A 13,812-nucleotide genomic window follows, 5' to 3' on the forward strand; every position below is an offset into this window, starting at 1 on the left:
TTGACAAACTGATTCTAACATTCATATGGAAATGTAAAGGACCTGGAAATGCCAAAACAACAGAAAACAAAGTAGGAGGACTAACAATATATGACTTTGATACTTAGAAAAACTATAGTAATTAATGCAGTGTGTTAATGGCAACAAGATGGACAAACAGATCAACAAACAGGAACAAAACAGAATCTAGAACTAGACCCACACATATATGGACAATGGTGCTACAACAAGTTACCCATTTGGAAAGGAAGGGAGTGTGAGAGAGAGGGAGGAAGGAACTTGTATCCATACCTCATGCCCTATACAAAGTTTAATTGAAAATAGATGACAGAACTAAATGTAAAATCTAAAACTATAAAACTCCTAGAAGGAAAAATAGGAAAAAGCCTTTGTAAAATTGGGCAAGGCAAAGATTTCTTAAAAATGCCACTAAAAGCACAATCCATAAAGGAACAAACTGATAAATTAGACCTCATCAATATCAAAAGCTTCTGCTCTTCAAAAGATTTTGTTAAGAGAATGAAAAGACAGACCACAGGCTGGGAGAAAATGTTTGGAAATCACATATATGAAAAAGGAACTGTATCTATAATATATAAAAACCTCTCAAAGATCAATAAAAAGAAAAGCCAGTAAAAACATAGGCAAAAGATATAAACAGAGACTTTACCAAAGAAGACATAATGGAAGGCAAGTAAGCACATGAAAACATTCTCAACATCAATAGTCATTAGGGAAAGCAAATTAAAACCTTAATGAGATAGCATTACACACTTATTATAATAGCTAAAATTAAAAATGCTAACAATCTCAAGTGTAGGCAAAGATGTATTAGAAATGGAACTCTCACACAATGCTGGTAGGAAGGTAAAGTGGCACAACTTCTTGGTAGAACAATCTGAAGATACTTAAAAAGTTAAATATACACATACCTTATGACTCAGCCGTTCCACTTCTTTATTTACCTAAGAGAAATAAAAGTGTACATCCTTACAAAGACTTGAACACAAATGTTCACAGCAGCTTTATCTGTAAAAGCCAAAAACTGGAAATAACCCAAACGCCCATCAAGAGGTGAACGGACAAACAGATGGTGGTATATCAATAGTAGAATACTACTCAGCAATAGAAAGGAATGAACCACTGATATTATGCAACATGGATGAATCTCAAAATAATTATACTGAGTGGAGTTCCCTTAAGGTCTAGTGGTTAGGATTTGGCAAAAAAAAAAAAAAAAAAAATTATGCTGAGAAAGACACCAGACCAAAAAGAATACATACAAGGTGTTAACATTTGTATAAAATCCTAGAAAAGGAAAGCTAATCCAAAGTGACAGAAGGAATTCCCTGGATGTCTGGTGGTTAGGACTCCATGCTTTCACTGCCAAGGGCCCAAGTTCAATCCCTGGTCGTGGAACTAAGATCCCACAAGCCGCGAGGCACAGACAGAACAAAAAACAAGAACAAAAAACCCCCACAGTGACAGAAAGCAGATCAGTGTTTGCTTGGGGAGAGCCAAGAGGGAGGGATTACAAAGGGGCATAAGAGAAGTTTCGGGTGTTATGGCTATGTTTATTATCTTGATTGTGGTGATTGTTTCACTGGTATATACATAAGTCAAAACTTATCAACGACATTATGATAATAACACTTTAGTTTATTATGCTCCAGTCACTGTTCTAACTACTTCTATGTGTATTAATGCAGTTAATCCTCAGCACAATCCTGTGAGGTAGACGGTCACACGCCTGGGTTCATACCAAAGTTGGCCTGGCTCCGAATGATTAACCACTACCCTCTGCTTCCTGCAGTGGCAAAGTCAAGCTGTCTGCACGAGTGGATGCTACGACAGAACATATTTACTTCTCTTGCAACCGCAGGTAACAGAAAATAATGGTGGCTTCTTCCAGATCATAAAAAATAACCAGATGAAATTGCAAGGGAATGTTTGCTGATGGGAGGTCACTTGGAACAGTAATGAGATGGACAAATTTAAGACAAATAGGGCCTTGCATCTCATTCAAAGGGTACAAACACCCCATTTTTGCAAAGGCATAGACTGCAACTGAGTAGCAAAGAGTCACTGCAGAGTCAGAAGTAGTGAGGGTGGGCACTGTACCCAAGGTAGGTCTCTGGAAGTCTGCACCCTATTAGGACTGTCCTTCCAAGATGCAGATGGCTCCACACAGATAGGGCCCCTCTGTTTTTGTGTTTAAGAGACTTCCAATATACAGATTTTAATAGAGGGTCTACATACCTTGCCTTTTCTTAACCCTTGTTTAGGGTTGCACATCTGAGAAAGGATGCAGGGGAGATAAAATTTTAACAGGTACAAGGTCTGAAATGTCTTTATTCTATACCCACACTTGAGGGTATAAAATTCTGGCGGAAATCATTTCCCTTAGAATGTCAAAGGCATACACCATTGTCATCTAACTGTCAAGGTTGCTGTTGAGAAATCCAATGCTATTCTTATTCCTGATCTTTTGTTTTCCCTCTCTAGAAACGTTTTAACATCTTCTCTTTAAACCTTGTCCTTTGATCATTCACAGTGATGGTCTTTGATGTAGGTTTCCCCCCAATCCATCTTGCTGGGCACTTGGTGTATCCTTTCAATCTGGAAACCTTCCTTTGATGTTTTTAAGTTTGGGGGTCTGTTTCTTGTCTTTTCTAACTGTAAAGAGAGTTCATCTTGGGGAAACAAGGGTTAAGAGAACCTGAGGAAAGTTTCATGATGGAAGCTGAGAGTCTGAATTAAACATCTTAGTGGGACAGGCCAGAGGAGCACGCGTTGCAGTTATACAGAGAGAAGCAGCAGATGTTTAAGAATTAGCACAGTTAGGGACTTCCCTGGTGGTCCAGTGGCTAGGAATCCACCTTCCAACGCAGGGGAAGCGGGTTCGATCCCTGGTCAGGGAACAAAGATCCCACATGCCACAGGGCAACTAAGCCTGCGAGCTACAACTAATGAGCCCGCACACTCTGGAGCCCATGCCACAACTAGAGAGAAGCTGGTGCGACACAACGAAAGATCCCGCATGCTGCAATTAAGACCCCATGCAGCCATAAATAAATAAATAGAATTAGCACAGTTCAGAAAATGCAGTGATGACACTGATCAAAAGCATGAAGATGGGGAGAAACAAGAAGAGGCACTGTGAGCCTAGCTGTGGAGAGTGCTACTCTTGGACACATGTCTTCTGCACGTGGAGTTTCTGATGCAGGATGAACCTTCCACACCAGCTAAAGGTTTTCCCACACACCTTACACTCATAAGGTTTCTCACCAGTGTGGCCACGCTCATGCTGAACCAGGGTGATTTTCTGATTGAATGCCTTCCCACACTCCTTACATTCAAAAGGTTTCTCCCCAGTGTGGATCCACTGATGCTGAGTCAGGGCTGTGTTGGAGCTTAATCATTTCCCACACTCCTTACATTCACAGGGTTTCTCCCCAGTGTGCATTCGCTGATGGAGGATGAAACTTGAGCTAACAGCTGGAAGTTTTCCAACATTCGTCGCACTCATGGAGCTTCTCTCCAGTGTGGAACCTCTGGTGCTGGAGGAAGACGGGGCTGCAGCTGAAGGCCTTGCCGCACTCCCGACACTCATAAGGCTTTTCTCCAGTGTGGATTCTCTGATGCTGAATCAAGGCCATGTCTGAACTGAGACCTTTCCCACATTCTTTGCATTTAAATGGTTTCTTCCCAATGTGGATTACCTGATGCCGGATAAGTAAGGAATTATATCTGAAGTATTTTCCGCATTCTTTGCATTCAAAAGACTTTTCACCAGTGTGACATCTCTGATGTCTGTGGAAGTCTGCCATCCGAATGAAGCATCTGTCACATTTTCCACACTTATAGCTGACCGCTAGAAATTGTCTGATTTGTAGTGAGTTGTGTGCTAACACTAATGTATTTTCCCAGTTTCTCACACTTCTCCCTGCTCTCCACAGCACAGGCCTCCTGATACCTGGTTGACCCATCTGTGAAATCTCTCCTCTTTGATCTTGTCCTCTTAACCATCCCGTGGCTGTGCTGTTCTAGGTGGCTCCTGAAGCCAAGGTGCTGGGGAACATTCCCTGGCAGCCCTCCTAATGTCAGTCCGTGGGACTCTGCTTCTTTGGAAATGTGTTCTTTTGGCGTTGATTCTTCCTTGTCAGTTCTGGTCTCCCCGCCTGATATCATAAAAAGAAAATACAAGTGTCAGCCCCTAATATCACAAAAAGAAAATACTTATGCTAAAGAGGGAATAGGTTCAAGTGGTTCTGATTTGCCCTGAGTAAGGGGATATTTTCCAATATGTACACCAAATGATCAAAGACCACCACGCAGCAGAACCCCACAAGTGGAACTCTGTGAAAGAGGCCAGGGAGGCCAGCAAGGCCAGGAGCATTCCTGTAAAGAGCGTGAAGACTGGAAAACAGCACAGTCTGTTCACTAGGGCAGAAGGACCAATTGCTGTCTCCCAAGTGGATCGGATGGATCAGTGCAGATGTAAAGAAGTGATGAATGGAGAGCCCGAGGTGAGAGACGGCTGAGAGTGGAGAAGAAGGGGCAGTCGAGCAGCTCAAGTCCCACAAAAGGTCCCACGGGCTGAAATTCCTTAAGAGCTGCTTATTTTTTTAAATGTTATCCATGTCATAATCTTTGAGAGAGACCCAACCTCTGTCATCAAGTTGGCTCTAGTAAAGCAGCAGGCTCCTACGCAGTGGCTGAAGGGACCACGCAGGACAAACACCACAGCATCCAGAAGGAAGGGGAAGACGTGCAGGCTTGCCTCTAAAAGAAAAGAGCACTGGACATGTGAAGAACCCTTCCAAGAATGGACATCAGTCCTAGAGACAACCATGTAACGATGGTTGTCCTTTTTCCTAAAACTCTATACAGGATGCACATACAGTCTAACACAACAATATGGAATGTGAAATCCTAAACTAACTAAAAAAGAAAAACTAATATAATCATCAGCACTGGGTCAGAGAAAACCCTCATGTGTTTACAAGCAAACTGTTTAGAAAATATTTTTTAACCCAGACAACCTGAAGTCTTGGGGTCATATCCAGGAAAGCACACAAGGTTGGAGCGGGGAGGCGGTGGGGAGCGATGTGCATTATTTTTTTTTAATATTTATTTATTTGGCAGCACCGGGTCTTAGTTGTGGCACGCGGGATCTTGGTTGTGGCGTGCGAGATCTTTTAGTTGCAGCATGCGGGATGTTTAGTTGTGGCATGTAAACTCTTAGTTGCGGCATGTGGGATCTAGTTCCCTGAGCAGGGATCAAACCCAGGCCCCCTGCATCGGGAGCACGGAGTCTTAGCCACTGGACCACGAGGGAAGTCCTGCGATGTGCATTATTAATGGACATTCTCTGTAAAGAGTCTGAAGAGCACAGGAAATTTTAACAGGCAGAGAATGGGTGAAGCAGAGTAACAAAGGCAAAAAAAATATATATATATATATACATATATATATATACTATGTTGTTATTTCTAATTCTCATATCAATACCTCTCAAAATGAGGAAGCCATTCACCTTTCATTTACAAGTTTTGCTTCAAAAGTTCATCTATTAAAAAATACATATATATATATATATTTTTTTAATATTTATTTATTCAGGCAGCACTGGGTCTTAGTTGCGGCACGGGGGATCTTCATTGCGTCATGCAGACTTCTTAGTTGCGGCATGCGGACTCTTAATTGCGGCATGCATGTGGGATCTAGTTCCCCGACCAGGGGTCTAACCGAGGCCCCCTGCATTGGGAGTGCGGAGTCTTACCCACTGGATCACCAGGGAGGTATCCATATATTTTTAAGTGTCCATGGAGGGAAGATGAAACAAGAACGGCAGGATATAGGTGGACTGTTGAGGTGAGGGGTACACTGGGTGCATGTGGCTGGTGTCTGCATATGTGTGAAAATTTCCATTATAAAAATAAATTTTTAATATTTGTTAAGTTAGTGTTTGGGAACACATACTTCAATTTCCCATACAAATAATGTACCCTATGCATACGTAGATTGCCAGACAGGCCCCCAGAAGTCTATCTTCCTCATAAGGTGGCTGACATCCTCATCTTTGCAAAAACAAACTGATGGAAAAATAAAATGTTTCTACATGACAGGGATGATAAGAGCTGCTCAGACAGTGTCCCTTGGCGGGTGGTGAGGTGGAGAGGCAAATGTGAACACGCAAAGAAATCTTGCAGCCACACCCTTCTTGGAAGAGAAGGGCCCTTCCTCACTTGAGGGAGGCAACCACTATAAATGCAGAACATCACATGTAACGATTCCAGAGGAATGAAAACAGTCTCACAAGAGAAGAAACACTGTGCATATTGAAATGTGAAAACAAGAAAGCAGGCTAAGCAAAAACGGTAGGGTCTCATACTCACCTGGACAGACTCTTCTGAGGGCCTCCCTGCCCACGGGTTCCCAGGGATCGAGGCCCCATGGCAGTTCCCCTCACTCCAGCTGAGAGACCAGAACAGGTCTGGTGAACGAAAAAGCTGCCCAGGGAGAAAGAAACAGGAAAACAAAGGTAGAGGGAATCATGAAGCAAGGTCACCTCTCAGCCCTCTTTTTCTCCAGTGAGCCAGGTGGGGAGAAACAAAGTGAAGTCAGCCTGTGCATCTTAGATGACAGAAAATTCCCACAAAGCAGGGCAGAGTCTTGGAATAATCCTCTACTCAAGTTCCAAATATTCAGAGAACTTGAAGACGGAGGCAAAGGCTCTGGTGAGCTCCTGACAGCTCTTCATTTCCCTCCATGCATGGGGCAGAGTCCCTCCCAGGGTTAGAGGATAGTGATTTCAAAACCTGGGAACCCAGGGCTCTCCCAACCCAGTAGCCTCTGGGGAGCTCAGCCTCCAGAGCAACTGCCCACAAGGGTTATTAGAGACCCCATAAAGTCAAAGGAAGAAAGAAGGCAGGATGCTCAAAGGGCAGAGGCAGAGAAGAGCAGGGAGAAAAGATATCTCACCCAGGGAAGCCACATTTGCATAATTCTCCAGCATCACCTCCCTGTACAAGGCCCTCTGCACAGGATCCAGGATGACCCATTCATTCTGGGTGAAGTACACAGTCACATCCTCAAAGGTCACTGGCTCCTGAAACAAGAGGTTCTTGCTCCAGCCCTGTGTGAGGGCAGAGGAGCCTAAGTAAAGGGAGAGACTCACTGGGGCTGGTGTTATTGCCGAGGACAGCTGTCCAGTGCTCAAGCCCCCTACACCCCTCTCTGCAGGGGCCAGCCCTCAGCCAGCATTGCCCTCATCAATAGGGGAGCCCTAGACTCACTGCATCCCTTGTGGTCATCCCCAGCGAACAGCCCTTCCTTCACCTGCTGATCTCTGTGTCGACTCTGCTGTGTCCTGCTCCGTGTGCCTATGGGTCCCTCTGGCTCCTCTCCCCTACGTGGGTTTTGTGTGAACATGTACAGGGGAAATCTGTATAAACACAGCCCACAGAACTTTTGTACTGATCTCTACTCCCTCCCTAATCCTGCTAAGGTCACTGGAACACAAAGGCCCAACAGGAGAAGAGTCAAATCTGACTAGAGGTATTAACAGAATTTTGAAAGGCAGAGAAAGGATAAATGGTAACTGACACAGAAGAGAAGGGAAAGCTGAATCTTAACTGCTGGTGCAGGAGGAAGCAAACAAAAAAGAGCCTGATTCACACCACAGAACAAAGGATGAGCTCTGGATATTTTTAAAGTGTGAACTGCTTTTTTGTAACTTGGTAAAATATTCTTTTTTCTTTGAGTTTTTATTTATTTAAAAGGAAGTTTGTTTTTTGTTTTGGGTTTTTTTTTTTTGTTTTCTGATTGAAGTATAGTTGATTTATAACTTGGTAACACATTCTGTTTCAAAGCACCAGGGAGGAGAGAGGACCCCCAGAGTATATAGGGAATGAATGAAAAATACCTACACAAAAGCACATCACTGAGAAGCCTCAGAAAGAGACTTAAAAAAAAGATCCTAAAGGCTTTCAGAGAAGGAAAACAACACACACATGAAGACCTGGGAGTCGAGATGGCAAAGTAAAAGGAGTCATGTTTTTTAAATGCTGAGGAAAAACTTGCACTTCTTATCTAGATGGAGTCAAAGGGAACAGATTTATCCTCCTGCCTGAACCAAAATAAGACAAGTTACATAAAACAATGGTTTTCAAGATACTGGGTATGAGGCAATGAAGGACACCAATTCCTGAGAGATGGGAAGCAGAGAGGTGAGCCCTGGGATTCTACAAAAACACTACTAGAAGTGCTTTATCCAAGCAAAGACTTTTTCAATCCTGTGGACAGAAGTGAAAAGGGTCTTCCTTGTATGCTGTGATGCAGATTTCCACTTTTTAGTGCATTTCCATTTTTCAGCCCAAACTGCCAAATCTATCCCAATCAATCCCCCACACTCACTTGTTTTTTCCATCTTGATTATGTCTTAGTTTGGGAATTCTCATTTCTCCACTCCCCTTAACTCCTCCCCTTCCCCAAACACACCCGACAATGACAGATGCACAACGGAAGCCACAGGCCTGGACCTGGATCTGGATGCAGAGCTGACACCTGCTCTCTTGACATCAAAAGGGTGAGAGGACAGGGAAGGGGAGCCACAGAGGCTGAAAGGATGCTCGCTCACTGGGCGCCAGGTGATCTGGAGCATGGCAGGCGTCTCTGCTTCGCACACTGCCCTTCAGGTCCTGAGATGTGACACTGAAAGGAAAATACAGAGGCACGGGTAAGAGTGATGCTGCCTCGCACCCTGCAAATACCTTCTGTCCGCCTCGGCCCCTTTCCATTCCGCTACCCCCTCACCACAAAGGCAAAGAAAGGGTTTGGAGAACCCGGTACTACACCCGGGGAAAGCGAATCTGTTACCCGGACACTGGCACCCGCATCCCAGGAAGCCACTAACCCCGCACAGTGCAAGCGAAGAGAAAGCATGGGACTGCAGCCAACCTCTGGGAAAGCTTCCAACAGGTTCAGTGGCAAGTGCGGTAACCGTCTCCCCTCCTCTCTAGGAACCTGGGAAGTTTCCCATCTCTGTGGTTCCCTATCCCAGCCGCAGCCGTCCAGTCCCTACTTTGGGAGATGGCAAAGGACAGAGCTGCTGGCCGGAGGCTCGGGTCCCGCAGCGCCCCCATTCGGTAGCTCCTCCGGGGAATGTAGGCCGGCTGGCTCAAGCCACAGAATGGTTTCAATCCTGGGAATTACCCAGGGTTCTCTGGCGTTCACTACTTCTGGTTGCCCTTCCAGGTACTGAGGGGACCATTGCTCCACATGTGCCCAAGAGGCCTGGGTTCTGTGGCTACACCAATGTGGGAGGATTGGAAATTGGAAGAGTGGAGCCCATCACTTCAACCGCCAGATGTGTATGGGTTGAGAGCATAGAGCACCTGGTCCAAAAACCTGGCCGCTGTACCACTTACTAGCTGTGGGACCAGCAGCAAGTTGCTTTGCCTGTTTCATTGTTAAATGGGTATGATGGTGGTACCAACCACAAAGGGCTGTTGAAGGATAATAATTAAATGAATTCATGGATTGACAAAGTGTTTACAGTAGTGCCTGGCATGTAATAAGTGCTTACAAGTTTGTGTTGTTTATAGAGATACAAGTGCTGCTTGGGCTCCAATGTGTGACACAGTGTAGGGAAACAGCTATTAACATTTAGCCTTAGAGCCCTTTCCCACCATATACCCGGATGTGTGTTCCAGGCCCAACCTGGAGAAATTCAGTGCTTCTACCCAGAAAGGTTTTAATTACAAAGGCATCTTCAATTAGTTCAACTACATGACAGAGGGCCTGCACAGTAACAGGAATGGCTTCTCTTCTGTGACCACAGGTGCTACAGTATCCAGAGACTTTCCTCTGCTGTTTCAAATGCCCAATGATGGGGGCCTTTCACGCACCGTGTAACCAGTCTCCTGCACTTAGGCATCTGCTGCACATTGCTCCAGCCCAGCTCTCTTTTGTAACTACACATATAAATAGATATTGAAACCAAATAGAATCATCTAGACAGTAACCGCAATCCAAAAGGAAGAACTAATATTTTTTAAATACATTAAACAAATGTATTACCTTGTTGCAATCAATTCATATTCATTAATTAAACTTCCTTGCACTAGTCACTTAAATGGTCTTTATATAATAGCTAAGATTTATGGGAGCTTAATAGGTGCTAGAAACTGTGCTACGGCTTTATAAGCATCATCGCTTTTCATTTTCACTTCTGAGATTGGTACTGTTACGTTCCTCATTTTACAACTGAGGAAACTGAAGCCAAAGAGGTTTAGAAGTAATCCGAGGCCACACAGCTAGAAAAGCCCATTAACCAATACCCGTGCAGTTTCTCCTGGGAGCTGGGAAGCATTTTAAACACCATGGAAACATGACACGGAATTCTCTGGCTCCACACCCCACAGCCTCTGATGCACTACTCAGTCCTCCTTTATTTCCCCAATAATTGTCGGAACTGCCTAATGTCACTGGTTTTGCAGTCCTCCTCCTGCCCCTCCTAGATTCATGCTCTACTCATCTAGCATCCCCAGGGTGTCTTCCAAATTCTTCTAAGTTCCATGGCCTCCAAGGACAGTTGCAAACTACTGGCACAGGAGACCTGCCTCTTGGTAGACTTCATCTGTAGAAACTGATGTGGATTTGTAGCTCCCAGGAAATTTTACTGGCAGTGCTTCCAACTCATGCAATTAAATGGATCTTCTGAAAATCATGTCCTCTCTGTAGACAAAGGTATCTCCCACTGGGGATAATCTCATCTCACCTCAAAACACTTTTCCCCAAACACACCCTCACCCGCACAGACACACATCCACAGCTGCCTGGCAAAGGGGAACCCAAGTCAGGCCCGAGTCTGGCATAGACTTCTCTGAGAGCTGATCTAAGAAAAGCTGTCAGGAAGCCGTCTCACCTGGGACCACGCTGTCTGAAGCATGGCTGCCGTCCCCTGGTTTCCTGCACTGCTCTCTGATTTGGGAAGAGGAAGAGTCTCAGATCTAAGGAGAAAAGAGCTCCAAGGGAAACTGCCCCTCTCTCGCAGCCCGTACGTGCATTACTCCCCTTTACATCTCTCACCACCATCCCTGGGCTCCCTTAACTCTTAGGACAATGACTGCCCTACCACTCCATGGCAGTCCGGCCCCTCCCCTCACCCACAGAGCTATAACTGCTCCATCCACTTGCTGGCAAGCCACAAGGCTTCTCAAAATATGCCACAACACTACATTATCCAGAACTGAGTCTCGGCTAGAGGAGAATCCTGGCCTCAGTGACTGCTTGGGTTGGAACAGAAAATTTTTACTGAATATGTCCTGTGACCCTGACCGGTGACAAAGATTCTGTCCTTGACCAGACTCTTGGCAGGCTCCCCTGAGCCCCTTCTCCGCTAGGCCTTCAAACCCTAGCCTATGAAGACATGAACAAGACATTAACATCATCTCTAACAGTTCAAGGCCACATCCCTAGGATGACCCTACCCCCTCTTAGAGGGTCTGCTTGAGAAAATTCAAGGTTGTCTAAAGAATATAGTGCTTGTTCCACCCAACTCCTGAAGATAGGGCCTCTGTCTCCCAGTCTCTGTGGGAGGGGGTAGGAGCCTAACTTCCATAAGCGCCAGTTAGCAAACCCAGACGGGTTTCACTTGACTTCCCTGCTTTACTGAGTCTCCACTCGCCCCCTCTCTACTCTCTCATTCTCCCTTTCAAAGACCGGGTCACCTCTGTACAAGTCGAAGCTGAGTTCAGTTCACCCTGGACACTTTGACACGATGACCAAGAGAGGTCTCCTCTGGAGAGAAAGGGGGCGCCTGGACCGAGAGGGGCTACAGCACAAAATGCTGGTGGAGGCTTGGCAGCGGGTCAAAACAGGAAAAAGAGATGCTCAAGTGGACCGGTGGGTGATGCTGGGCGCACGCCCGCTCGGAGCGGCGGGAAGCAGGCGACGCCGACATCTCCAGCCGCCAACGAAGAAGGCGGGCACAGAAAGCCCTTCGGAGGAAGACGAACGAACCCGCCACCGCAGGCAGGGGCGCGGGCCTCTTCGGCCAGGCTCTTCCAGGTCAAGGCTCTCAAGCCAGCCAAGACAACGAATGCGCCGAGCCACCTCGCCTCCGAGGCCGGGATCACCCCGGCGGACGGTTAGCACAACGGTCCACTCTCCCGCCGGAGAGCGGGCTCCCCCAGCCAGCGCCGAGGCGGAAGGACGGCGGGAGCCCACCGTCCGCTCTAGGAAGCCCGGAGGTTTCCTCTCGGTGGTGCCGGTCCAGGGCGCTTACGTGACCCTCCCGCTTCGCCGGGCCCTATCTCCGCAAGTTGGAGATGGCCATTGGCGGCAGCGACGGTCTTGTGGCAAACCTGCCTGCCTAGATCTCAGCGGCTGGCTGCAGATGGGGCCGCAGCAGGGCTGGTGCAACTGTGATCGAAAAGCGGGGATTCTTGGCCTCCAGGATGTGACATCATATATGGAAACAAATGTTTGTATCTCTTCTTAATCCCCCCCTATTCCTGGGACACAGTCCAAGGGTGGACTGGTAAAGATTAACCTAACAGTCTGAAGTTGGCTCAATCGCTGTTCCTTCTAACTTGTTAACAAGGCAAAATTTCACATACTAAGTGCTAACTTTCCCGGATTAGGCTCGAAACTAGAGAATTAGCTCGATTTCACACTATAAATGCTGAGGACTGTCAGCGGAGCGCATTACAATTTAAACTGAACCGTAGGAGCAGACAGAAGTTTGCCTCACAGCTTGCCTAATCTCTGTTATGTGTAGGGTACAGGGAGTGCACAGAATGAGATCTCCCTGAAGATGCTGCTTAGAAGTCTCAGCTTGGCGGGATGAGGGCAGGGGCGGGGGCAGTTAAGGGAGATGCAGGGAATACCCTGCTGGAGGCTTATTCCTTCAGGAGGTGTGGCAGTGGTAGCTAGATTAAGGGAGAAATCACGCAGCCATATTGTTTTTCTGATCAACAACCCAGCTTCCACTTTGGAGTGACTGTGAACAGAGAAGGAAAAGTGGGAGAACTATAACCAGAAATGAACTAGATGGAGAGCTATAACCAGGGAGCCAGCCTTGCCACTGCTGGGTCAACTACACACATACACCCCAAAGGAAAAGGCCCAAGAAACACCCTCACTCAACCCATGGCCAGAAGTACCTGTCTACCCCCAACACAGAGCACAGAGGAAATCAGAGGGGTTATCACTTCACATAACCCCACCAGCAAATCCACCCCCAAACCAGCCAGTCACAAGCCAACAACAAATGAAAGTCTGAATGCACAGACCGAGCTTACTGTGAGCCAGGAAACGTTAATGGAGGATGATCAACACATCCAATGGAAGACTATCAAAGATAAATTGCCCAGGGCTTCCCTGGTGGCCCAGTGGTTGAGAGTCCGCCTGCCGATGCAGGGGACACGGGTTCGTGCCCTGGTCCGGGAAGATCCCACATGCTGCGGAGCGGCTGGGCCCGTGAGCCGTGGCCGCTGAGCCTGCGCGTCCGGAGCCTGTGCTCCGCAATGGGAGAGGCTACAGCAGTGAGAGGCCCGCGTACCGCAAAAAAAATTAAAAAAATAAAAAAAAAATAAAAATAAATAAATTGCCCAAAGATTCCAGGCTGTAGGGAAAAAAATATCCTTAAGTTATCTTCGTTGCCAGGAGACATAGAGCAATAGAAATGAGGGAAAAGATTGTAATCGAAGTCAGCAACAGATACCTTTTGGATATTTGCCCCCTTACCACAGGGTGGGGCCCCAGCAGCCTCATTACACTGTATGAACCACCCCCCCAACC

The 13,812-nt window shown here is 46.4% G+C and overlaps 2 protein-coding genes across 2 annotated transcripts in view; both read right to left on the minus strand.

The window, feature by feature from the left end:
* The window catches only part of ZNF621 (zinc finger protein 621), a 20,359-nt gene extending 19,408 nt beyond the window's left edge, over positions 1-951 (minus strand). Inside the window, exon 1 of the mRNA XM_029242606.1 lies at positions 933-951. The gene's annotated coding sequence lies outside the window, so the exon portion shown is untranslated. The remainder of the gene's footprint in view (positions 1-932) is intronic.
* On the minus strand, positions 948-11,726 carry ZNF620 (zinc finger protein 620). Its single transcript, XM_029242607.1, is given in 7 exon segments — positions 948-3,493; positions 3,495-3,867; positions 3,869-4,181; positions 6,402-6,515; positions 6,988-7,114; positions 8,506-8,718; positions 10,934-11,726. Coding segments are annotated over 6 exon segments (1,320 nt in total). The 5' UTR covers positions 8,587-8,718; positions 10,934-11,726; the 3' UTR covers positions 948-3,181.
* Between the last annotated feature and the right edge of the window lie 2,086 nt (positions 11,727-13,812).

The sequence above is a fragment of the Monodon monoceros genome, unplaced genomic scaffold (assembly GCF_005190385.1).
Source record: "Monodon monoceros isolate NGI ecotype Baffin Bay Population unplaced genomic scaffold, NGI_Narwhal_1 Super_Scaffold_3, whole genome shotgun sequence".
Classification (NCBI taxonomy): Eukaryota; Metazoa; Chordata; class Mammalia; order Artiodactyla; family Monodontidae; genus Monodon; species Monodon monoceros.